The sequence below is a fragment of the Ambystoma mexicanum genome, chromosome 9 (genome assembly GCF_040938575.1).
Source record: "Ambystoma mexicanum isolate Mex_15411 chromosome 9, UKY_AmexF1_1, whole genome shotgun sequence".
NCBI lineage: Eukaryota > Metazoa > Chordata > Amphibia > Caudata > Ambystomatidae > Ambystoma > Ambystoma mexicanum.
Genome location: NC_090931.1, coordinates 1,200,078,741 through 1,200,106,566, shown reverse-complemented (window position 1 = coordinate 1,200,106,566; position 27,826 = coordinate 1,200,078,741). Strand labels below are relative to the sequence as shown.

At 43.0% G+C, this 27,826-nt stretch overlaps 1 protein-coding gene across 1 annotated transcript in view; it reads left to right on the top strand.

Annotated features, from left to right (window-relative positions):
• THSD7B (thrombospondin type 1 domain containing 7B) overlaps positions 1-27,826 on the top strand; it is a 2,969,219-nt gene that overhangs the window by 1,520,240 nt on the left and 1,421,153 nt on the right. The window contains exon 8 of the mRNA XM_069616536.1: positions 7,302-7,490. Coding sequence (XP_069472637.1) covers positions 7,302-7,490 — 189 coding nt within the window. The remainder of the gene's footprint in view (positions 1-7,301; positions 7,491-27,826) is intronic.

The window sequence follows — 27,826 nt, the reverse complement described above, 5'->3', positions numbered from 1 at the left end:
GCTTTAATGTGTGTGTTTTACATGGATTGCAATTCATGTGAAATATTTTTATACTATCCGGTTGTATGTGTCCTATCCCTGTACCCTTTGGCATGCTAAGGGATTGGGTGTGCGAGTGGATGAGGGCAATGGCCCTCCGGCAACTTTACAGCAATGTCATGATGTGTGGCAATGTTATGCAGAACACAACATGCCAGGGTGAGTTTGCATACTGCAGAGGGTGCATATAGCATATGCCACTTGAGTGGTCATGGGAGCAGAAGCGTGTGTATGTGGGAGTTGATACTTACCCACAAGCCGAGTGTTTCCAAAGGTTCCTGTTGCAACGGCCAGGTATATGGGGGATTGCCAGAAGATGTAGCTATCATGCATGCATCCTGGGTAATTGGCATTTACATATGTGATGTGTCCCTTGGCATCACAGATCACATGCAAATTGATGGAATGCCAATGCTTCCTGATGTGACATATTTGCTCAGGGATCGGGGAAAGTGTGTAACTACGTAGAATTCCTGACACACAATCTGCCGTGGCTGCAGTTTGTGTGGCATGTAACTGTGCCAATGCACATGTGCTAGAATGCTGTGCAAGACCTGGTGGAGGAACCTTCAGTGAGTGGGCTGTGATACACCCCCAACAATGGCCATGGGCAATGGCTGTGGTATCTGGAATGATCCATTGGCCAGGAAGTGTAAGACTGATAGCCCTTTGACCAGAGGTGTCACAGCCTGAGAGCAGATGGTGGGTAATACCCGGTCATTCCTCCACTGCCTGACCAGGTGAATGATGACATGGGGATGTAAACAGTATATTCCATGTACCACCTCATATGGCATCCGAAATAAAGTTGTTAATGGGTGGAAGATTCTGTCCCTCCTCTGCCTCCTTCCAATCACAACAATTGAGCGATAGTTTCTGTGAATAGGCTTTACTTAGCACTTTTTTTTATTTATTTCACATTTATAAAGCGCTCACACAGCCCGCAGGCATCGAGGCGCTGTTACAGGAATTGTCTTTTTTGTTTTTCTTAGTTGCGTAATTGTGTGTTTTTTTTTACTTAGTTACGTATTTATAAAGCGCTTTAACACCCAAAGGTTTCTAAGCGCGGACCCGGGGATCGAACCTGTTGTTGCTCCGTGTCGTCTTGCTTCCAAGACGCGCACGCTGCCGCTGAGCTATCCTCCCGGGACGGGGCATGTTGAGTGTTTGCACAATGCCTCACCTCCCTACACCCATGTGCTTCCTCATTTTCCTCCTTTAATGACGATTTTGCATGTCATGCCTCCTATTTTGTTCTTTGTGCTGGCCATTCCCGTGTGTTGCGTTCAGTGTCAGCAAAGTACTACTGCACAGCGCTAAGTCAGAATGGCCAGCGCAAAGTCTGACCTATGAATTGGCACACTACTTTAGCACAGCATAACGTGCTAGATTGTGGTGCAAAGTCACTTTGCGCCACACTAATCATTTTCTAAATTAGGCCCCTGGTGTTTACAGATTTATTGTATGCATGCATTTTACTTTACCTCACAATAAAAACGAGGTCCTCCACCTTTTTCATGAGCTCCTCTGTACTTTCCTCCACTTGTTTACATGCGCAACTGCTGAACCAGCGTCGACTTTATTTGATCGAAATGCATGGCGTTTGACCTGGTCAAACTCACTGAAATTGAGGAGATTCTAGTTTTGCTGTTCTATGTTTGAGCATACCTTCTCTTTGAGTAGAATAACACTATAGATATTATAAAATCATCAGTGTAGAAGTTGTCAGACAGAATGCTCATATCTGACCAACATGATACTTTGGGTTCCTGAATTCCAGAAACATGAAGAAGTTTGTTATTGGGTGGCCTTTCGGTTTGACCTTTTCTGCCTTCACATCTACCGTTAGCAGTTTTGTTTTTTTCAATGGCACTGAAGGTGCCTCGTGGTGTGTGTATTGTCAGTGCCACTTGTACAGTCTTCTATTGTGAGTGCAATAGACCTGGCGACATCTGGTGTGCATCTCCCGTTCAGTTGTTCTCTTGTGTCACCACTAGCTGCTGTGGCCTGCATGTAGGTCAGTAAGGCTAGTGGATATTGGTAGGGAGCCTGTTTTCCTTCTGCATTCCGCCACATCTACTATTGTTGAGCTTGTGTGCCATTTCCTGTTTGAATGTTTTGCTTGTCAGTATTCTGGCCGTCCCCAGATTATGATATGTGTAACTATCTTGGATGCTACTCCCTCTCCGTTTGGTTGTCTGTTCATGGTTATTTCTGGTTTGTGACATTTATATGTTCTGTTGCTTAATAGATAGTGTGTCTCCCTGGGCGGCTTCATTCTCTGGTCTCAATAACCAGGCAGCGTCCACTGCACTGTTCATGGCTAGCTGTTTATTCAGGGCACTGCATGCTAACATTGCTATTAAAACATGCTGAGGTCGTTTTCAGGTTGTGCCCTATGAGAGGCAATGTTTGCCACAACGCTGGTATCTGCTGCGTGTATTTAGCATTCCTGCTTTTAGGTACAATCTTTGTTGAGGCATTGACAATGGTGTCAATCACAGTGAGAATAGCTCGAATGGTGGTCAAAATGCCAAGAAGACTTCACTCTGGGGGCCATTTTCACAAAGAGATTTTCAATGGCAAAATCCCTCTGAACAAGGCTTTGTCAATCAGGTCCCGGATGCCACAATTGATCTGCTGGATGTCATAGCATGCACACTATGAGGTAAAATTATTGTTTTTTCAAGCCCACTTTTTACCCATTTTATCGTACATTGTCAAAGTAGGATGGCAAACGCCTGTCCAATTATCTATACACTTTGACTCCACACTTTGACTCCATGCAGGTCATTGTGTGTGGTTGTTTTAATTATTTAGTTTTTGTAAGATTCCTCCAGTGTTTTGTTTAAACATGAGGAAGTATTTATTCTTCGAGCAAAGATTTCAAATGAAGATCCAGCCATGATCTAATCTTATAAAGAGCTTTTTTTCTTTGTACTAGTACTTTTAACATTAGCAAAGTCTGCACGTGTTTCTTGCAGGAACAATGCTTAATTAGCATTCAGTATTAATTAGGGCAAGTTCTTAGAATGAACATGATGGTCTGGGGAAAGCTGGTCTCTCAGTGCGTCCATATTTAATGTGCCATGTACTCTACCGAAGAGGAGGAATATGCCTTGTGAAGCCAGGCTGCGCATATTATCATAGTTTTAACACAAGTGCACATTCCCCGCCAGCAGGACTTGGAATGTGATTTTTTTCCAATGATAACATACCATTTTACATATTGTAGCACCACATTTGATTTGTGCGAACTGTTATTCAGACCTTCCACAGCAAAGGATTATTTGGGCTGCATACTGCCAGATTTTATATTTACAATTGTCTTTTATGCTTATGGATATGTCTGTATTATGCACAAGCAAGCATTTGAATTGACATGCCACTCCAGGTATATAAAAAGAGGTTAGGGAAGCATAACTCTTTCATTGTCTCCTTTCCATTGACAAAGATCAGCTTTTCGTTTTAAATGTAAGTGTGTAAACAGGTTGACAGTATCCATGTCTTGCACAATGTCCCATAGGCACTTGTCCTGAATGCCTGTGGATATAATAACCTATACACTTGCACCCAGAGCATGTTACTGACCTACATGGGATTCCATGTGAAATCGAACCTCACTTTAGATGTTCATGTAAACATAACATTATACCCCCGTTGTATAGAATTGCTTGGAAAATAGACCTATATTGGCCAGAAAACTTGCAAAAAAGGTATGTGCAAGCTTAACAAAGATATAATTCCTTGAAAATGAGTCACTTCATGTGTTTTTAAATCAATCAGCAGCTGTGGTAGAAGATGATTGGGTAAATCATTGTAAAAAGGATGTTTGAAATAAATCCCTAAACAAACATTGTAAACTGCAACAATGACATATTTACATCAGATACATGTAATGCAGTTAGTGAAAAAAGGTCTGATATGGACTATGGAATATTTGGGCCACTCCATCACAATTCTAAACCCATAACTTCTCATTTGCCTCCATAACTTGAAACCTCACGTTTTACAGAACGCTGATAATAGCCAGTTAGACTTGTGCTATAGTTTCATTTTCAATGGAAATACTTAAAACCAGAGGATATGATTATAGGTAAATCTATCCAAGGGGAAAGGATGCACATAAAAACTTTGTATTTAAAAATAAATATATAAATGGCATTCTGCGCATAAGCATTGTTAAGAAACACATGAGGAAAGTTTGCGTTGTCAGCAGACCCCTACAACAAAGGCACACAACAAATTATTTCAGTTACACGGAAGGCTATATACAGCAATCTCTATTAAATGGAGAACAATCAATCTGAAATGAAAAAGAACAGCATTTTATAGAAAAGTGAAAATTAAATTCAGACCTACATTATTTATGCTTTCATCTTTATAGGACTGAGAATCAGCCTTATTCAATAAAACCTACAGAGACTTGACAGGTAAATCTTTATGAAAAATGTTATAATGCCCCTGATTAAAGAAGAGCATAAAACAGGGAAATGTTGAGAAGAAAGTACACTGAAATGATATGATATGACATGTGTGAATAAAAACATTAAAATATGGTCTAGAAAGTAAAACTACATTTTTGCTGACTCCACAAACAGTGCGGGGGAGATGATATCCCAAGGAGAATAACACTGGGCTTCAATTCTGGGCCATACACTTTATGATATGAATTCACCAAAGGGCCAAATGTTCGCTTTGTTTCCAAAAACAAATCTTTCAAGTGAAACAAGGATGCATTGCTGACTAACCACCTCCATTTGTCACTTGGTCTTTACAAGCTTCCCTAAAATGCAGGAGTATATTCTGAAAGGCAGACCCAAATTATCAAGAGCGCTCAACAAACCGGTATTCCATTTAAGGTTGTCATTAACACTTAGGCATGAAATCTGGCATTTGTGTCAGACAGCTGCCGAAATCTCTCTGAGCAACTGAACTTCAAAGAGCCTTCTGACAATGGTGCCATGACAGCCCACCTTTTCAGAAGTCATACGTAGCTCTACAATGAGCCTCAAAGGACCATACAGCCTGGGTGAAAATTTCTATCAGCTGGATGCAAAAAGAAATTTGTATGCTCTTTTAATTATGCAAATTGTACAAATGTAGATAGTGTTGCACAGAAACATTGCAAGTTAGTGATTCATATAGCTTAGTGTCCTTGTCTGAGATGAGGATTGAATATTTGTGTGAAAGTATCAGAGAATAAAAATTAAAACTTGGTCACACACAAATATGTCATCCTGAGATGGGACAAGAATCATTTCATTCACCTAAGTGAGACAATCTGGAAAAAAAATGAATAACTTAATCGCATGTGTGGAACCTAATGTTTTAAAAACATCACAATTGTTTATGTATAAATAACCAAGTTGACATCACATCAAATGGGAAGGAAACCGGGTTTAAAAGGTATTTCAAATTAACTGCCCTCTTCATTAACAAGCCCTCAGAGTATAAAAAGGATGGATTTGGTGTAATGGAACTTTTGGGAAACTGTCCAATCACATAGACTGACCAGTTAAAATAGAGAAATTATACACACTTCCAAAAGGTACGGACTTTAATCTATAAACATCCAAAGCCATAGATTCTGTGGGGACAGGTGAACTGACCAACACTCTGTCTAGACGGAGATAGAAAGAATAACTTACAACAACATACAGGATAAATGAATAGCATGCTTTCCTTTGGACACAGGTTGGATTGCTGGCATAACACTGTGAGAGGCATATGTGGAATACAAGCCCAGGCTTTGCTCTGTGTAAATGGAAGCAAACAGGCCCAATTCAGAAGAAGAGAAATCAGGCAGTGTAGGGAAGCTGACCCATCTTGCTAACTAATGGCCAGCTAGTCATAGAAGGAGATAATTGAAACAATCCTTGAGAGGATACCCACCTGTCTGCTCGGCAGCTGACAGAAATTCCTATGTAAGTATAATGCCAACAGGAAATATAATTCTGGGTGGGGGGGTGTACTCTAAAGGGGAATAGATTAACTAGCAGCTCCTCTTATTTGTGAATGTACTGATGGGTGGGGTAAATGATTGACAGAACATTTTGGGAAATTAGTAAATATTTCTGAATTGTAAGCTCTGTCGATGTTGGCTTTGATCAAATGGATCCATATGGTGTTAATCTTGGGAGAACCCTGACCTGTCTTTGTGCAACGGCCAAGTACAGACTGGGAGCCACATATCTTGCTTTGCACATCCCGCAGACATTAATGTAATAGAATGTATTCCCTGGTTGTATAACTGATCAGAGTCCTGTTAGTGGCTATGAACAACTCTGGAAAAAAAAAACAAAGGGGATTTTAACTCTTCAATTTTTCACAATTTAAAGTGCCCATAGAAACATGACAAATGTGCACTTTTTGCAAATTAATTCAACAGAAACAAGATTGAAGGGAATCTAGAAAACATGTATGTTACATAGACATTGTGCTTTTTGGAAACGATTTGCATGCAGGGATGTCAGGTAGCCAAATGTAATGATCTGTGTTTGTTGTACTGGTGGTTATGTGGCCACGTTCCAGTTTCACGAGCTACGTGACTCGTTCTACGCGGCTCGTGAAGCTGGAATGCAGGGTTCAATCAGAGACGGTTGGCAGAGCTTGGAGATGGTGGGCCCGTTTCAATAAGCTTAGTCTACTCTTACATCCAGAGTCTGTACCTCTTTTCGCCAAAGTCTAATATTTAGTATTTAATTTTTTTTTAATAATATTTCAAAGACTACAGCTATTTGTTTAGTATGCCAAACTATTCTTTTTAAGCAGACTACTATATGAAGACAACACTAGTCAATTACTAACATATTTTGAAACACATACTTGTTTTCCATTCATTTTCATCTTCATTTAGTATTGATATTGAATACTATATTACAGCAATTGACCAATCATTTGAAGACTGTTGTTTATCAAGATGACTAGTTTACTTGTACTCAAAAGAACAGTGTAAAGATAGAAGATACATTGTTTGCAATGTAAGTCTCAACATTATCTGTACAGTATGCATTCATTCTTACGCCACTTCAAGAAATATTTTGATTAAGAAAAGTGCACGTAAACATTGTATTTTAGGATATTAACATTAGCTGTAACCTGAACTCAAAACAAAAGAAAATAAAAATAATGGTCTGTTGACGTTTCATTTGGGTTGACAGTTGTTCTGGTGGATGCAATAGCACCACTGATGCCATTTGAAATGCAAACATTAGCTTATCCATAATTGCTTTTCATGATTTTCATGCTTGACTTTATAGGAGAAGACGTGTCAAATGAGCTCTGTTCTGACCCGCCACCTTCCAAAATGGGTTGTGAAGTGCCTTGTCTTTTGGATTGTGTTACTGCTGAATGGTCAGAGTGGTCTCTATGTTCTCATTCCTGTTCCAGTAAAAACACAGAAGGCACGCAAAGCCGGACTAGATCCATTCTGGCATTGCCAGCAGAAGGTAAGCGATTCATGTGTCTATTTCAAAGACTATTGTTTGCTAAATTGCAAAACTGAAAATGCATGGTCCCCTTTTTTTGTATCGCTTCAGTGAACTTCCTTTTCTTTCATAATACATTATTTATGAATCTTATCGAGGAAGCTTTTTGCAGCTTATTGGTGTTGCTTGTCCTATAACAATTATAGCATTGTTCCTTGCAGCCTCCCTTTCTAAAAGGTGTCCAAAATTGATTGTCTAACCATCTTTACTCTGGATTTTATTTTCTTGCGCTGGAAATATATAGATGAGAGTGATGTTGTGCCTGTCCTTCCTTTAGATGTGTTTTTATTTAACGTATTACTGTTTTTACACTCCAAGGTAGCAGTTGCTTTCTGACATTATATCAATTATTGGAGAGCACTGTGACTTGGCTCAAACATTATGGGATGATGTGACCCATATATGTCCTTGCAACAGGTGCATCTGGGACCCTCTACATTCTGATTTGCTGAAAAACGTTTTAACAGCGGTTATTATAGATGACAATGCCCTTCCCTCTAGTTCAAATCTCCTTATAGCCTGTACGCATCCTAATTATGCCCTCAGTGTTTTAAGAACTGCACCCCAAAAATGATACTATATTAAGAAAAGGAAGTTATCTTTTGTGAAATCCCACATAGCCTCCCTAATCAAGATGCTGAGAGCAAACAATGGGACTTTTATTAACGTGCGTCTTGTAAACGTGTGATCTTCAGCAGAAGAAGAGGTATGACCTATATGATAGGATAATTGATTCGTATTGCAATATTATTTAATTGCTGAAACATGGGCCATTATTTCAGGTAGAAGATAGTACCACAGCGCTGGTAGCGATTGTAACCCCTCAGTATATTACATATATCATATACCAACACAATAAGTAGAATAGTGTTGCAGTATGGAGTACCGCAAGAAAATGCTTTCTTCGAGTTGTTCTTAATATTCCACTTTACTCTGGTGTTAATGTTTTGGTTGTCAAGAGGGGTCATTTATCGCCCTCCTGATTCTTTACCATTGTTTTCAGAACGTCTTATGGACATTATTGACGATCTGTTCACATTAGCCCTCCGCCTAAAAAAGCGAAAATGTGAAGCTGATTGGAAATTATGCCCCTCCAGTGAAAAGATAGCCATCCTGGACACGATTTCTCGTCATTACAAAGCTGAAATCTGCTTAGCTAAACGGAATTCCTATAACATCCGCATTGCCAACTCCAACTCAAGTATGAAGGAGCTCTTCTCCATACTGAAGGAACTTGAGTCACCCATTGCCACACCCGACACCTGCACTAAGAACCAGACGTGGTGCACAGACATCCAACAAACACTAGCAAATAAAATAAACACCCTACAAAATAAAATTCAACTAAAAAAAGACTCCCTAAACCTCACTAACCCTCCCACATCTCCGCCCAAAGCCTCACCAAGTACACACACTAACTCATTCACCTTCTCTAAAACCACCACCCTTGAGGTTGAGAAAATCATCCTCTCTCTTAAACCATCAAACTGTAAAGGCGATATCTGCCCTGCACACATAATAAAGGACGCAGCCAGAGACCTGTCGCCCTTTATCTCTAAACTTATAAACGCCTCTTTCTCCTCAGGCAGTATCCCTTCCAACTTAAAACAATCTTGGATGCTCCCCCTCCTCAAAAAACAGACGCTTGATCCCCTCATCCCCACCAACTACCGACCCATCACAACGGTACCCTTCCTACTGAAAATCTTGGACAAAGTTGCCTATGTCCAGATTCAAAAATACCTAGAACTACACAACGTACTAGGCGCCAGACAATCAGGTTTCCGCCCATTACACGGCACGGAAACAGCCCTCATCAATCTGAAAACCCAAATTGATGATCTGAGGGACAAGGGCAAGACAGCACTCCTCCTCTTACTCGACCTCTCTGCGGCTTTCGACCTCGTCGACCACAAGGTCCTCTGCAGACACCTTGACTCAGCTGCTCATTTCTCCCCAGAAGCTATCAAATGGATTGAATCCTTTCTGAGTGAGAGAACTATGAGAGTCTTCTCCCCTTCAGCAGCAGCAAACCCCTCTCCTATCACTTGCGGAGTCCCGCAGGGCTCATGCGTCTCCCCCACACTATATAACATCTTCACCAAACCCCTGTTCGACGATCTGGACCATATGGGTGTCACCTACACTAACTATGCTGATGACACTCAGATTCTCCTCCCACTTTCAGGGGATCACAATAAGGACAGAGAGTTGGTGAATAAGGTATATCTCATCATTCAGGCATGGATGGCATCCCATGGTCTATGCCTGAATGATGACAAGACAGAGCTCATCATCTTAGGTACACCTGCTAATATCAACAAACTAGGCCTTGAATATGCCGAATTCAACATAGATGGCAATCTCATCAGAGTATCCAGGGAAGTAAAAACCCTTGGCTTTTATCTGGATGCCACTATGTCATTCACTAAACAGGTCAACTCTCTAGCATCTACCACTGCGTACACTTGCAAATTAATAAGGGCAGGCAGACCATTCCTATCCAATGACAGCTGCCTGATCCTGGCAAGAGCACTCATACTATCTAGGCTTGATTATTGTAATGCCCTCTATAGCGGTGCTAACAAAGCCATTATCCACAGGCTCCAAATCTTACAAAACAATGCCTTGAGATCTGCCCTCGGCATTAACAAGAGAGATCATATATCAACCACTAGACGCCAACAGAAATGGCTCTCTACAGACAACAAAATCAAACTAAAGTTGGCCTCCCTAACCCATAAAGCCCTCAACAATGCCGCCCCCAGTTATCTGATGGACAAGGTAAAGAGAAAGTCTTCCATCCGACAAACAAGAACTATCAATTCCAACCGTCTGATAATTCCCAGATTCAAACTCTCCACCATTGGTGGGAACAGTTTCCCGGTAAAAGCTGCCACGCTCTGGAACTCTCTGCCACACAACCTAAGAGCTGACCAACCATACTTGCACTTTAGAAGACACCTCATCAGTCACCTTAACTCCAATAACCCTTGTATTTAGCTGCACTTTCTACACCTATGTATAGATAGTGATACTTTTGTTCGTGATTCTGCCCTCGCCTCTAACAGCCCTGCACACATCTGTACACTTACCTCCTGTATAGATATTGACTTTTTACGTTTGAAGATTTGTATACCTCTTATTCCTGCAATCCTGAATATTTTTTTTTCAGGATTACCCGCCTCTAACAGCCCTGTACATATCTGTATATTTACCCCTGCATAGATATTGACTTTGTATGCATGAAGATTTGTATATTTCTTATTCCTGTAATTCTGATTATTTTTATTACTACTTCAAAGTGTATATTTCTGCAACATTGTAAGCTTCGAATTATCTTGTGCCTGCGCCCTGTTGCCCCTGGGTAAGGTGCGCCATACAAATAAATAAACAAACAAACAAACAAACAAACAAACATTAAACTCTCCTTTATTTTTACTGGGATATTAACATCAATAATTGTGTTTAAGAAGTTGGTCCAGTTTAAAAAAATAATAATGATCACAAAACGAGTTTTATTACATTTTATTGAAATTACTGACAATAGGTCGAGCAATGCAAGAGCTCGCAGAGTTACATGGACTTGATGTAATGGTTAAAAAAGAAAAGTGAAGGGAATTAACAGTCAACAGAGTTTTACATTCAAGGCCGAACATGAAGGAATGCTGCTGCTTTGATGGCCTCATTACACATCATCAACAGGGCATTATTAGTTCAAAGTTAGCACTGCTCAAAATATTCTCACTATTTAAAAAGCATAACTGAAATGTGAGCTGATCTACTTCGCAGTGCCACACTCATGGTGAAGGTAATTGTTTAGATTCAATATGTCCCTCAAAGTTAGTGAACAGATTGGATTCTCCTCTGTAAGAGTACAAGGAGGAGTAGAGGCTAACATGCCCACTCAACCTTCAAACATCATGAGCCAACACTTTCATAAAGGTACAAAATGGGCAATTAAGATGTATACTTCCTTTATCTTTTATGGCACGGTGCACCAAGAGAACTCTATGCTCTTAAAAAGGGTCTGAAGGTGATCCAGAAGTGACCCAAACAACACAATAACACAGCTCAAAATAAAGAGAGTGTCATATTACATTCCTGTGAAAATATATATTCTTTAAATAAACATAGTATTTACACGATAACTAAATAGAAAAATACTGTACAAAACCCACCCCTGTGGAAAGGACAGAGAAGACAGCAGAATAATGTAGCTCTCTGAAAATCAATGAAGTGGTGACATGCTAATTACAAAACACACACACAGGTGTGTCTTGGTGAAAAATGTGCACAAGTGACCTAACCAGTCACTGAGAACTAAATGGATCAGGTGGTAGTTACTGGTCATTAGCACCTTGTTTCGGTTAGTTGCCGCTTTGATCGGGTCAATCCTAGTTTGGAGTAGTGGTGCAAGTGGATAAAGATCAGTTCAGCTAGTTTGGCCAAGCAGCAAGTGGACATCGAGCAGGTTCAAATTAAGTAGCTCTGTGTGATTCTGGTGCAGTGTTTGAGGAGGCAGTTCAGGGCGCTCACCAGGAGCTGTTTGGAGTAGAGCCAGTTTGAGTCGGTTTGCAACTGATGCTCCAGTGGTTCAAGACAGTGGCCCTCATCACAAGGTTAGCGCTAAAAATCAGCCCGTACCGCATGGTGGTAATAACATGTCCGGCTTGGCACCAACCCGCAAATAGCGGGCAATCAAGAGTGCGCGAGCACGCGCACCCCTGCATGCCGGTAATGGCCGTTAATGACCCTCAACCCCCAGATAGCAGCATTGACCAATACGCACAGAACGCCTCAGCCCTCGACAACCCCTAAATAGCGCTACCATTATGAACATAGTGCTAATAACGGGTCCGTTAATACCGGACCCGGAAGTAACGTCATTGCGCCGGAACGGGAAAAGCCATGGTGGCCATCTTCAAAAACACAATCCATTGCCATCCTCCACCTACAGGACCTTCAACACCACAACTCCTAGGCCACCACAGACAACATGTCGAAGGCCACCGGAAAGGCACGGCCCGCCTGCGCAAACCACGTTTCACGGACGATGAGCTCAACATGTCAGCTGACACCCTAGTGTCAAATGCAGAAGTGGTGTTCTGCAACGACCTCAGGCGTCCAGCCCAGCTAAAGAAGAAGGCCATCTGGGAAGAAATTGCCCAGAAAGTAAGTGCAGTCAGCACCACCGCATGCACAGTGCGCGATTGGATTGTAAAAAACAGTGGGACGACCTCAGGCTGAGAGTCCAGCACATATTGTCGGCCAATCGGAGCCAGGGGCTGGCAACAGGAGGAGGACCACACTCACCGCTGAAATTGGCCAGATGGGAGGAGACCTGCAGCTCTGTCATAGACGTGGAGTCAATTAAAGGAGTTGGTGGAGCAGAGTTTGGCGTGCCAACATCGGCAGATGAAGGTGAGTGTCCCTACAAAAACACGATAACAAATCAAATTCATTGTACCCCAGATGTGGCAGCAATGCCAGCCGATATATGGCCCATCATGCACACCTACACATATCCATATACACATGTCGGGTCCACCACTATCCCATCCCAATGCATGTTGCGCACATACACGAATACACACCCGACACACATATTACGGGCATGTGTCACCCAGGACGACACTCCCAACACACATCAAGGCCCAACAGCAGCCAACATGGTGTACATGTGAACACGACTACACTTTCAAAATGCACCCTCCAACATTGCATGTACACAGTCCCCTACAAAGCCAGGAATGCAACTGATCAGATTGTGCCTCATGCCCAAAGCCCAATGCATGCATAATGCAAGCGCCACAATCACTGATGTCCTGCCACTCTCTGTCCCCCACAGGTACAGATGTAGACAGTGATGGAGCACATGGGAGTGCACAATGCACAACAGCAGCCAAAAGGCCTAGGAGGAAAGCTGATAGCACAGGACCATCAACCTCAAGTGCACCAAGGATGGGCCAAGCAGGAAGCGGGTCAACAACCAGTGGCAATACAGACACACAGACAAACACACAGGACGAGCAGAGACCTGCCCCTGCACCCCTGGTCACACCATCCACACTGGCTGAGGACATAGCAGGCATCGAGGAAGGCACACAGTCTGCTGCTGCCAGCACAATTGGGGAGATAGCTGCATTGGCAGATCATAGTGTTGATGAGGGAGTTGAGCCGGACAATGAGGGCAATGCAGGACTTGTCCACTGAGAGCCTGTAGTGCACACACCTAGCCCGCAGGCCACCCCACAGGACACACCTCAGCGGGACTCATCGGACCAGGGCAGCCATGGAGAGTTGTCTCTGGACATGCACAGCCCCATGATTCATGCTGTGCCACCACATCACCCACCGACCACAACCCACACTGCCATACGGGACCTTGAGGGACGTCTCTCCAGTATGGAGGCCCGGTAGGAGGCGATGCAGCACTACCTTGCTGAAGGGGAGACAACACGCCGTATTATCCAGGACAGCACTGCAGCCATTATCCAGGCCATTAACTCAAGTGCACAGCAAGTGTGTGATGGCTTCAATGCCTTGGGTCATATCCTCACCAGGATTGCTGACCGCATGGACCAACGGCAAACCCTGCCCCTGGGATCACAACCATCTGGGTCATCCGCATCATCCACGCCAGCGAGCTCGAGGCAGACCAGCCCCTTGCGCATGTCCCTGCGAAGTTCCTGCCGCTCAGAGACCCAACCCCCACCTCCAAAGGGGGCTCAACAGTAGCAGGGCCACCCTGCATAATCTCTTTGGGTATACATCTAGATATATGTCGTGCCATAGTTGACTTTGGGTGTTAGGGGGTGGGTGGAGGGTGGTGGTGGGTGTAGTGTGTAGTACTGGGGTGTTTGGGGGCATGGGAGTAGGGTGGGGGAGGTGGAGGGGTGGTGGGGGCATGCATTGTTGAATCATGTTGTACATAATTTCTCACAAATATACCAGTTGTGTAACAAACAACACATGAGTGGACATTGCTGATTTTTTGTATGTCAATTTATTGCTTCATGGTGATTTGTGCACACGTGCCCACACAACCAGTGCCCACAGTTCACAACACATGGCAGCCTCTGCATCAAAGTACATCAGAATGATTGGTCTATGACCATTTTGCGCACTGCGCGACCCTCACGTGCTTCGCGTCCTGGCCTATGTCCTACTTCTACTCCTTCCTCTCCTTCTACTTCACCAGGTGGTGGCAGCTCCACATCAAGTAGTAGGGGTATGTTCCTCCGGATGCACATGTTATGCAGCATTGCACATGCCGTGATGATCTTGCCCACCTTCCCAGGCCCGTATATGAGTGCCCCTCCCGACCTGCTGATGCAGTGAAACCGTGCCTTCGTGTATGTACACGATTGAAGTCCTCCTCGTGCCTGTTCTGCGGGTTCCTGACAGGGGTGAGTAGCCTCGGCTTCAGAGGATATCCACCATCACCTACATGGGAGCAGAAGGAGGTATGTGTGAGGATGAGGCTCAGTTGACAGGTGTGCTCATCTTGTACATCATTCAAGTTCATATGCACAATCTTGTCATTGGCAGCCACATTCCACATGACTGTCAGCCCTGTACAGTGCATGCCAATCCATAGAGGGAGCCTTGTGTGACATACATGACCTAGGGTCCTAGGATTGTAAACCACCATGCCACCCAATGTATGTCTTGGCTAGGGGCATTTTGCATGCAAATGTGAGGGCTGTGTGTCGGCGGATGACTTAAGAAACTTCCATTACCCCCAATCCATCTGCCCCCATGGCCCAGAGGGCATTCCCTTTGCATATGCATGTACCCCCCCAATCCATCTGCCCCCATGGCCCAGAGGGCAGACTCACCCAACAGCCAGCCACTTCGTACAACATCTCCTTCCATGTAGTGGGGTAGTGAGGAGTTCCGCAGCACCATGGCATCATGCGTGGATCCTGGGTATCTGGCACAGCAATGTGTTTTTATCTGGCTGGCATCACACACCATCTGCACATTGATTGAATGGTATAGTTTCCGATTGCGGTACACCGCCTCCACAGCATGTGGGACTACCAACTCTACATGGGTACAGTCGAGGGCATCAATTACATTGGGCATGCCTGCCAGTGCATGGAATGCTATTTTGGTGGCATTTGCCTCCTGTGGTGTCCTTGTTAAGGACATGTAGGCACTTGCATGCTTCAGTAGTGCATCCAGTACTTGGTTTAACACAACAGAGAAGCATGATTGGGACATGCCATGCATTTGGCCCATTGTGTGTTGGTAAGTGCCTGTGGCCAGGAAGTGGAGCACAGATGCTACCTTCAGCAAAGGGGGGATGGCTGTGCGGATGTTGATCAGGCTGACCAAGTCATCCTGTATTAATTCCACTATGTTGGTGATGGTGTCTCTGTCCAGGCGGTACAGGGTGTGGATCTGTGCTGGGGTTAAGTCAAATGGATTGGCCCTTATACGTGGGATTGTTGGCTGTCTGCGGGGAGCGACTGCCTGCACTGGTGGGATTTGCTGGGCATGTCTCACACTCCTTCTCCTCCTGTGTCTCCTCTGTGTTTCCTGTTGTACTGCCTGCTCAAGGAGTAGCAGTGCAGGCATGTCCTCCAGGCCCAGTATGGCAAGTACAAGTGGTAGCATTTTGGCTTGGAAGGGGGTGTGGTGTGTGGGTGTGCTCCTTTTGTGCTGACCCTGACTCCATTGCCTCCACCTGTGCTGATTGTGTGCACCTGTGGCACTTGGTTGCACAGCAGTTTGCTGTTTATGGGTGGTCCGCGATGCTGGTATTGCCGGCATCATGGTGGCCCTTCTTACCGGCATCTTGATGCCGGTATGTACTTGTACATGTGACTCGTTGTGCCCCCTTCTATGCGGCATGCCGGTATTGAGGCCTCCCCATCTGCGCGCGTGCATGCATGCCGGAGCGGTGGTGCACGGCCACAGCGGGTCATTGACAATGCCGGTAGCAATGGCATCTAGTGTCATGATACACCGGCCCGGTAATGGATGCCAGTATTGCCTTACCGGTGCCGTTCTTACTGGAGCGCCAACCTTGTGATGAGGGCCAGTGAGTGGCAGTGAATCGAGTCACTGATCTTGTTGCTCTGGTCTGCAGTGTAGTGAAGCAGCAGTTCAAAGGCAAGTCAGGTTGAGTCATGCCATAACCCCTGGATTGAGTTGGCAAGTGACTCCCCGACGGTTCAAGTTTGGTCCTGGTTATGAGCAGTTGATACGAGCATAGCAGATGATGAGATCAGCTAAAGCACAATGCAGCGTTGAGTTGGTTTGAGATGCAGGCAGTGCAGTTTGAGTGGCCAAAGTAGTGTCATAGGTAGCACCAGCGTGTTACCTCTGGTTCAATGAGTGGCAAACACACTTTGACAATGATTCAGCTGGTTTGGTGTTGTAGAACAGGGAGCCTTAGCTGAGCTTGTCCTCCAGGTGCTGTGAGACCCACTCCAGGGGCTCTGGGACAGGGTGCTTCCATTCAGGGTCTGATCTCCCAGTTTTAGGAGATTCTGGTGCAGAGTGTCAGCTTCTGGTCTACAGTAAGGTTCACCCCAATGTGCCTTGAGAGTGAGTAGTGGGCAGAGCTTTCCTCTTCCTTGGACTTGTCCTTCTTCACCTCAGTGGTTGAGGTCTTTGAAAAGTGCAACTCTCCCATAAGAGGTCCAATTAATCCTTTTAAGACGTTGTCCCAAATTTAATCAAAGAAGTGGTGGTAGACCCATTCTTTTAAAGATAAAATCCCACTGGTGATTAAACCGAGCTAGCCTTCTTTAGTGGTTCAATCCCTGTTCTTTAAAAATGTGGACCTTGCCATTTTGCCATTAGAGCCAACGTGCTTTACTCTAGAGGACGTGGAGGGGACATGAAGGAGAGAAAAAGGTAGAAAGAAGCAAGATGGTGGAAGTCTACCACTGTACATAAACCTCCTGTCTTGTATAACCCTGCCCCCTTCCTTTCTCACTAGGATCAAAGGCTTATAGAAATGCACATTTGAGACTACTCCCTTTGAATGAGTGTGCTCCTTTGATGCTTGGGCTCCGAACAGCTACTTGTGGGGTGGATGTTTCTGGTGGAGGGTGTTACCCACACTCGCAAAGAGATCAAAGAATAGGCATGGCCATTCAGGTTCCGGTCCTGTCATTTGGCTGGCTCATCCTCTCTGGGACAAATAGTCATCACCTCCCACAGCTTGAGTTGAAACATGCGTGATATCAAATTGAATGTGACTGCAATGATTATAAGTAGTGCCAAGCATGATGCCTTAATTTAGCCATAGATGTACTTTAGAGTTCTCCCTGACACCATCATGACATACTTATGATTGTCATAGTTGCGGTACAGAGGGGTATATCTTACATACAACCCCTGCACTGCAGACACTTGGCTGTCGCTGGAGCAGTCAAATGGTGTACTCTGAACCTGCTGTGTGCCAGTGGTAGAGGAGAAACTGCAAATCAGGATACTGATGCAGCAGGACCCAGATGCACACTGAGCTTTCGGCACAGTGTTTATGAAAAGGGAATCTGATCACCAAATTACCCTTTCAGGGATGGAATTAACCAAATCATGTCATATGGCGATCCCTCTCAAATCATTTACTTTGTGGAGATTTCAGTTTAAAATTCCTTTTCTCAAACACATAAAGATATATAGTAACCAAATAAGCATGCTTGTTTTCTATTTTTCTAGCAGATTAATGATGTTGGGCCTCATTACGACCCAGGCGGTAAGTTACCGCCTGGGCCGTGACTTTACCACCATGGCGTAAACTACGTTTACGCCATGGTGGTTGGCGGACTTACCGCCCCATTCCGAGGTCGGCGGGGCGGTAAGTCCCCAATCCCCATTTAGCCTTCCCCATTCCCATTTTTGCCCCATAGGGCATAATGGGAGTGGGGAAGGCGTTAATTACGCCACCGTAAATTACGGTGGCGTAATTAACTCCATGGTACCTTAGCGCCATGGATTTTAACACCTGCTAAAAGCAGGTGTTAAAAGCGCCATGGCGCTAAGGGACCTCGTAGTTGGCGGTAAGGGGTCGGCGCAGCTAACGCTGGCGTTAACCCCTTACCGCCAGGGTCGTAATGAGGCCCGTTGTCACTGTCATTGCAAACTGGTACGATTATACAGAAAAGTACCATATTGAAAATAATGTGCCTAAAAAAGCCTCTCGAATAGGCATTTTTCAACAATACTTGATGAAGCTGCTTCATTAAATAAAAATAGCAAAGTTCATCATCATTCTCATAAAAAAATTATACATTTTATAAGAAGAAAGATGTTCTAAGTGTCTATCAGAATATAAAAGACAACAGAAATACTATTGTCAACTAAGAACGATGTATATTATTTTAAAGAGACACTATGATCTATTTCTAATTTTGGGAATTAGTGTGATTTTATTAAAATTAATTTACAGTAAACTTTCAAACAAACATGTTATGGTCACGTATGACCTTGTTTTGCTGTGGAGAGGGATATTAGGCCCCTTCAAATACTGTGTGAAAACACTTGCTATTCTTTTACTTAAAAATAGTTAAATAGGTCCAATGTGCATACTCACTAAACTAATACTTATCTTGTTATAAAGAAGTGGGTGCTTACACAACATACTAAGGGCCTCATTATGACCCTGGCGCTCACGTAATGAAGGGTGCCGGTACGGGACCGGCACCCTTCATTACGGGAGCGCTGATTACGAGGTTCCCTTTGCGGGACCCGGAACAGACGTCTGGTAAAACCAGACGTCCTTTCTGGGTCCCGCAAGGGGAAGAGGGAGATAATAATGGGCCATTCATAATGTGCCCGTTATTACCTCCCTCCCCATTCCCATTGAGCCCTATGGGGGATCAAATAGGAATGGGGAACGGTTCCTTCAAGGAGGAATTACTGGGTCCTCCAATGTTGGAATGACCCAGTAATTCCCCATTGAAGGAACCCAATATTGGAGATTGGTTTGGAGGCAGCTATGGTGCTAATAGCACCATGGCTACCTCCAACCTCGTAATGAGGCCCTAAGTCTTGCATACTATTGCTTCCATTATTAGGTCACAATCTAGTTTTCCAGAGAGTCTTGCCTCACCAAGGCCAACACGTTTCCAAAAGAAACCCTGTTTGGCTTGACCAAATTTTCCACTGGCTACATATAGAGCAGAGAATAACATGTACAATGGCGTGTCTTTTACTCTGTCCCTACTAGAGAAGGAGCACAAGTACCCATGGCAAACAATCTATAATACCCCCTAAACTAGAGGCTCATGGCAGGTTCAAAGATGTGACTCAGTGGAGTCATTTGGAAAAGACTCAAACATGGCTTTGAACACTAGCTGCCAATTCACTGTCAACTCTGCAAGAAACAATCACTAAGGATAAGAGCAGAAAACTTACCACATGACTTTCAGGATAACCATTAAGCAAAACTATACCTTTTTGTTTTTTAATTATTGTTATGGTTGATAACAACCTTTCAATATTTACAAAATATATTTCCATATCCATCATTGTCTACACATATTTCCATATCCATCATTGTCTAAGAAAAAAGAAACTAATACAAATGTATACAAAAAAATTATCAGAACATTTAAAAGTAACATTATTAAAATAGTACATTTTCCCTGATTCTAATAAGTAATACTGTTTACAGAATCAATTTTCAATCTCTATGTGTATGATGAATCTAAAAATCACCAGCTGTACCTTAGGTAGATTTGTGGTAAATAGCTTACACCATAAGCTATCAGATGTTAAGTTACGATATCCTCCAAAATACACTTGAATAAAATGCTGCATAAATCATCTAATTTAGGACATTGAGTTATTAAATGTTCCAAAGTTTCCAATTGATCATGAACGCGGCAGAATCGACAGATATTCTCACTTATCGGGATTTGATATCTCCTAGCTTGAATATGTTTTGTTTTACATAAATTCAACCTATATCATAAAAATATGTGACAGAATTTTGAAGCTGGGAGTTTTAGTAAATACGATTCAGTAGTCCTAAAAGCAAATTCTGTGAAAGGGTTTTCCTTAAATGCTTTATAGGTTTTACATTTTTCCACTGTGGTTATGCAATCCGTTTGCCATAGTCTTTTCTTGGCCTTATTAGGATTCAAAGTAAGGAGTTCTGTTGAGATTATAGCTGCGTTCATTACAGATGTCACTTTTTCTCGCCACTGTTTGGAAAAGTCTGCTCAGAACTAAGCATATAATGCGATAATTTGGCTAGCAGCAAATTCATATTGCTATTCATTATACATTTTCTATATAAGCCCAGCATTTTCCACAGATATTATGCATACAATGATAGTAGTCTCAGTTCACATCTTATAATACACATTGGTTGACATTTGGGTACACTCAGAGCTCGCTTCCAAAAATGTGCTTCTATTTTAGTCCAATACTGACTTTACATGATTTGGTTTCTGATCCATATAAAACTATTGCTGTGGCTTTCTGCATATAAAAGGTGATTAATGAAGAACATGAACATTTGGCAAATCTGGCATGTATTATTACTGTTTGAGATGTGACTACCTTGATTTTGGTTTGCAAATTGATAATGTAATGATGATCTGGTGGGTGATTATTGATGTTGATCCCTAAATATTTATACTGACATATCACTTCTATAGGATTCCCATGAAGGCTCCACATGTATTTACGATTCTTCCTTGGTCCTTTAGTGCACCAGAGAAATTTTATTTTGTCAACATTTATTTGAAGTTGGTTACTTAAAACATAAGATTCTAGTGCTGTAAGCAGCTTCTGGAGTCCTCTAGGAGCCTTAGATAACAAGACTAAAAATCATCTATGTAGAAAAGCCACGCTATAGAGTGTGTTCCTAATCGTGTAGGATCAGATTGTATCTCAGAAAACATTTTCCCCATTATGCTATAAAATAATTAAATACTGTGGATGCAAATACACAGCCCTGTTTCAAGCCAGAGTATGTTTGAATCACTTTTCGAACATTGGCCTTCCATTGTCAGTTTAACAGGTATGGAAGTATTTTTATGTCATTGGGCAATTAACACTAGCAAAGTTTGTGGACATCCAGCCTCAGCTAATTTACTTAATAATAAGGATCTACTCACAATTTCAAAAGCTGATTTAAAATCAGCATAGGCCATGTATATGGCTTGTTTAGATTGCTGAATTTGCTGTTGTATAGCTATTATTGCAATTAAATTAATAGCTGTTCCCAGGCCTGGACCAAATCCTGCCTGATGTGGATCTTTAAGATAATTCTGAGTGATTCATAGGTTATGATCTCTTCAAATAAGCCTCAAGAAGATTTTCCCTGGTACGTCCTGTAGGGCATAGGCTGATAGCTCTCAGGTCACTGACGGTTCCCTTTTTTAAATATAGGAATTATGCTGGATATACGCCATGAAGAGCGTATCATTTGGGTTTGCAAAATATCCACATGTATTTGGTTCAATATTAAAGCCTACAATTCCGGATTGGTTTTTAACATGAAATTGGTAAACCCGTCGGGGGCCTGAAGCTCTTGATTGTGACAATTAAGATATATAAAATATAATATCTGAGGGATCAAATTGCAACCCTAAGTTTATCCTAGAGGTTGCATATTTACCCACAGAATTACATCCGTCGAAAGAATATAAGTCAGAGAAGTATTTATCCAGGTGGACTCTGGGACTGCCTTAATGTGTAAGGCTATTTGGGGAGTATTACATGTCTGATTAAGTAGACGCCATATCGCCTATGAATTTTTGGAAGATATTGTTTTTAGCATTATTTGCCATTCTTGGTGATAATGTTGCACTTTTCTAAACTTTACCCAGCTCTTAAACTTCATCTTCAATGATCGGGTTTGCAATTCATAAGCAGCTGGAGTCAGATTTTTCAAATTTTTGATGGCTTTTCACAGGACATTTTTTTGCTGTTAGATCTTGGCATCAAAGATGTGTTTATGCTTAAACATAGGCTTGCCAAGTTTAGAGTGGACTTCTCCAAATAATTGAAGAGCTGCCACATAATCATTTTCAAACATTTTGCATGATAGTTTCTACTAATTCTGTGCGTTAAATATTTATGAAGCTCATGGAGACTATCCATCGACCAAATCAGCCGATTACGGCCTGTTGAGTCTAATAGTCCTGAGATGTCCTGATTTTGAAAATTCTGAATCTTGGGAGCATATCAGGACCATGTCACAATTTGATGATCATGATCACTAATATTTTGCTCTTGGACTACAAAATCATATATATAAAAAAAAATTTGGATCAACATATACATAATCATTAGTGGCCTTTCGCTCACATCAAAGCCTTGTGGGGTGGGGTGGAGAATCTCCGTCAATAGCACCATTAAGCATGAGCATTTGCCTATTGCTCATGAGATCAGACCACCTTTGTTGCGTAGCTGTATCATAATTATTGGTATATGAGAAAATATGAATATTGAGATAACCTACAACTATGGTCGCTGTAACTGACTTATCCAGTGCAATCCAATTGAGAATATTTTCCATATCAGAGAAAAAGGAATCATCTGAAATGTCAGCCTGATTCCAGTAGATATTAACCAGAGCTAGAATATTGGAGTTAAAAATAATTCAAACTAACTGAATATATTGATTTGTCTCAGCCCATTTAAATAAGGAATGGTCAGATGATATTTTAGTGGCTACAAGTAAACCCGCTTTGGGTCTCCCTTTGATTAGGCTTTGAGCTTTAATTGTCTGGATGGTGTGATCATTCCATACAGGAATCTCTGTGAGCCATGTTTCTTGACAAGCTATTATATCAATATGGCTCAAATTTAGAGTGTCAGTATTCATCCGATGACTATGGCCTTTGGTATTCCAGCTCAGTAATTTCAACCTCTGAGGAGAATGAATAATTAATGGTTATGAGGTTACTGAAGATCATGAAGAGATATTTCTTTCATTAGAGTCAGTATACGTTTCTTGGCGTAGATAAACAAGCCTTTCCATGAGATTATTTCTAGTATCTGTTACATAGTCCAATTGTCTTGGATATTCTCTATGGTTTCTGGTTCAATGATCCAGATCTTGAGAAGTTCCATAAGTCAAAGTGAAGCCCAGGTCAAATACCTTACCTGCCATATGAAATTAAGGACTACTCCAGATTGTATTCATATGCCTGCAGAGGAGAGATTTGTTTCATTTAAGAATTCAACTTGATTTATATCTGAAGATGTCAAATCTTTCAGACCTGGCACTTCCATAAAGATATTCAAGATAGATGTTCCATTAAGATCATATGTGTTATGTATATCTGTCCTACACTGCATTATAAGTCTGTGGTAGTGCAAAATGGAGGTGCGTCCAGTATTGGATTTATATTTCTGCATATCTTTAAATCTTTGGTTCAACCCATCAGTCAGGATCTTGTGTCTGTATTAAAGTTTGTACTTGGGATGTTTGATCAAGTTGTACAACCCTAGATTGAAACATAGGTGGAACATTGTGAGTTTTAAAAATTATAGATCTTTTTATAGCTAACATTCTTTGCTGCAGTGTAGATAATAATTCTTCACAGATTCCACTCTGTTGTGGTTTTTAATAATCCTTATTTGTCACATTTCCTGATGTCTGTTGTATTTCTTTGAGGTTTATCTTTGCATTATTGATTCTATTAACAAGGTCATCCAATAGTTCATGACAGGTGGTGCTGACATTAGTTGATTTTTATGTCCTTCTCTAGATTTATTAAGTTTCATAATATTTGAATATTTCTTTGTGATTGTTATATTTTTAGCACATTTCTTCGGTTTAGTTAAATCTTCATATACTGTTTCGTAATAGTCTGATTGTCTGGGCCAGCATTTGGCATAGTTTTGCTTTTATTTAGTTGTTTTAATTCTAAATGTCATATTCTCCATGACTCTCCCAGGTTTACAATAGAGTGTAATATCCTCTTTGTTTTTATTTTGAACTACTTTTTTAATCCGACTTTCTGCCAATTCATTTTTTTTCTTTGAGATATTTTTAGGAAGTTCTTCAATAACCACATTTAAAAGTGGATCTTTAATTGAATCTGATATTTTTGTAGAACACACTGGCTGTGCAACAACGACCAACCCACTCAAATCAGATTTACATGTTACTTTAATCATTATGCAATATATTCTCTGCTCCTTGCAAAGGAACAGGAGTTTTTCCCTATATAGGAGTGGTCTTAATTAGTGGTTTCCCAACTTGATGAGTCAAACAGTGTGTACATTGTTTGCAAGTTATTATTTGGTGTTCACACTGAGACTTTAACATAACACATTTCCATTTGCTGTTGCAATATTCTGTTTACTATGTTAGTTTGTGTGTTAGTTCTAGTATTAATTGTCTCATAGAGTTTGAGCAGAGAGGAAATCAATTAGATTATTGTTGTTAACATTGGTTGAAGTAAACTAAAAGCCCCTTGTTCTAAATGTTGGTTTGATCAGGATTTGTAGCTAGAAGGACTTATAGCTGGAGCAGGCTGAGAAAAGGATAAAGAAACAGCAGATTAATTATTTATCTCTCGCTCAAACATCTGGGGTGATTGTGAAAGAACCGAGCAGTGTGTTACATCACAATGGGCTCTACGGGGTCTCCTGCGGCAAAAACTTTCGATTTGAGTTGGGAGTAAACGTGGGCACATTTGGTGTAATGGAATCAGAGTCAGTGGCCCTCATCAGAAGGTTGGCTGAATGGGTTTACCGGCACCGGTAAAGGTGCCGGTGCCAGTAAACCCATTCTGCCCTACCACGAGGTCTCCTTGCGGGACCCGCAATGGGCGCAAAACCAGGCGTCCATAACAGGTCCCGCGAGGACACCATGGAGCCAAAAAATGGCCTGTCATTAACAGGCCCGTTGTTAGCTCCATCCTTATTCCCATTGATCCCTATGAGGGCTCGAATAGGAATGGGGATGGACCGGGTCCGGGTTCCTCGGACGGGGAATTACCGAGTCCGCCAAGGTTGTGATGGCCCGGTAATTCCTCATTTGAGGAACCCGGGCCCGGATTGCGGTAAGGAGGCAAACATGCCTCTAAAAACAGCATGGTTACCTCCACCCTCCAGATGAGGGCCAGGGACTCCAACAGGTGAGTCGGAAATCATTAAGTTAGTGTTTGCTAGTACACTCATTGAATCAGTAGTTGCTGCTGCGTTTGTAACATCATGATGCCTCAAGTGAGTTATATCCAACAATGTCGGTTGAGTCTGCTTTGCAAGGAGTACTAATGTATTTAAGGGTGTCTCAATTATTTGCTCTAAATTAATGATTACAGGTAAATCATCGTATCGTCACTGAGATGAACAATGGGCATAATAGTGGCCATATCCATGTGCACGTTCTGTGTAACGTTCTAAACTGGGTAAAATCGCCTGATATCGCTAGGCACTAATTGAGCTCACACTCGTAATACAGGTATATTGCCTACAACTAAGCGCACAAACCGCTTTTGTACACAAACTGCTTTGTGAGTAGCCGTGAATGATGTAAGCTTCTTGCTTTTCACGTATTTTGTTGTTTGTTATTACAGATCAAAACACTTCACCTAGCAAAGAATATGAAAAATAAACAGGGTAATTCATAGAATCCAGCGCACAAGTGGCGCACGTGGCTGGCGCACAGTGTGCGTGTGCGACAATCTGCGCCAGCCGCATGCACTAAAATCCATTTCTGCGCACAGCGTATTCATGGATTTCAACATCCAAAACCAGCCGTGGTGCAGAGTGGCGCAGCGACCCTGCAGCAGCGCCAGTTACCCCCCAAACCCCTCCCCGTGCGCCATGCACAGCAAAAAAATCCCGTACATGACGCACAGGCCATTTGACCAGCATACAGCCCTCCAACCACGTGAACGCCTGCAAAACTCCCCGCACACCCCTCCGAATACATGTACACCCCGGCACAGGGAGTTTCACACGCGATTGGCCCTGTGCGACCAGTGTACGTGTATTACTGGGGTGTGCAGGGATTTTCACATGCGATTGGCCATGTGCGAGCGGTGTACGTGTATTACTGGGGTTCGCGGGAAGTTTAACAAGAGATTTTGCTGTCAGAGCGTGGTACGTGTATTTCGGGGGTTTGCTGGGAAGTTTCACACGCGATTGGCCCTGCGTGAGTGGGGTACGTATATTTCAGTGGTGCGCAGGAAGTTTCACACGTGATTGGCCCTGTGCGAGCGGGGTATGTGTATTTCGGGGGTGCACCGGAAGTTTCACACTCGATTGGCCCTGTGCAAGCGGTGTACGTGTATTACTGGGGTTTGCGGGAAGTTTAACACGCGATTTTGCTGTCAGAGTGGGGTACGTGTATTTCGGGGGTTCGCGGGGAAGTTTCACATGCGATTGGCCCTGTGCGAGCGGGGAACGTGTATTGCGGGGGTGCGCGGGAAGTTTCACACGCGATTGGCCCTGTGCGAGCAGGGTATGTGTATTTCGGGGGTGCGCGGGAAGTTTCACACGCAATTCGCCCTGTGCGAGCGGGGTACGTGTATTTCGGGGGTGCGCGGGAAGTTTCACACGCGATTGGCCCCGTGCGAGCGGGGTACGTGTATTACTGGGGTGCGCAGGGAGTTTCACACGCAATTGGCCCTGTGCAAGCAGTGTACGTGTATTACTGGGGTTCGTGGGAAGTTTAACACACGATTTTGCTGTCAGAGCGGGGTATGTGTATTTCAGGGGTTCGCGGGGAAGTTTCACACGCGATTGGCCCTGTGCGAGCGGGGTACGTGTATTTCGGGGGTGCGTGGGAAGTTTCACACGCGATTGGCCCTGTGCGAGCGGGGTACATGTATTACTGGGGTGCGCAGGGATTTTCACACTTGAAATTGGCAGTGTGGGTCTTCCCAGGTGTCCCCTCTACCCCCTCCACGTCCCCTGCAGGCAGCCCACACCACAGGGCACTACCCTGCACCCCTGTTCATGTCCCTCAGGCAGCCCATCCACCATGGGCATGCCCCCCAGCCAAGCCACATGTCACCTTGCAATATGATCACCAACTCATGTCCCCAGCACCCCCACTGCCAAGCAGTGAGGGTCACCTGCCAGCAGACCCCCGCTCATGTCCCACTCATGTCCCCCAGCACCCTCACACCCCAGCAGTGAGGGTCACCTGCCAGCAGGCCCCCGCTCATGTCCCACTCATGTCCCCCAGGGTGTCTAGTCAAATGGTCGACAGACAAATGGTCGACAGACAAATGGTCGACACAATTTGGTCGACAGGACAAATGATCACATTTTTTTTATATATATATATATATATATATATATATATATATATATATATATATATATATATATATATTTTTTTTTTT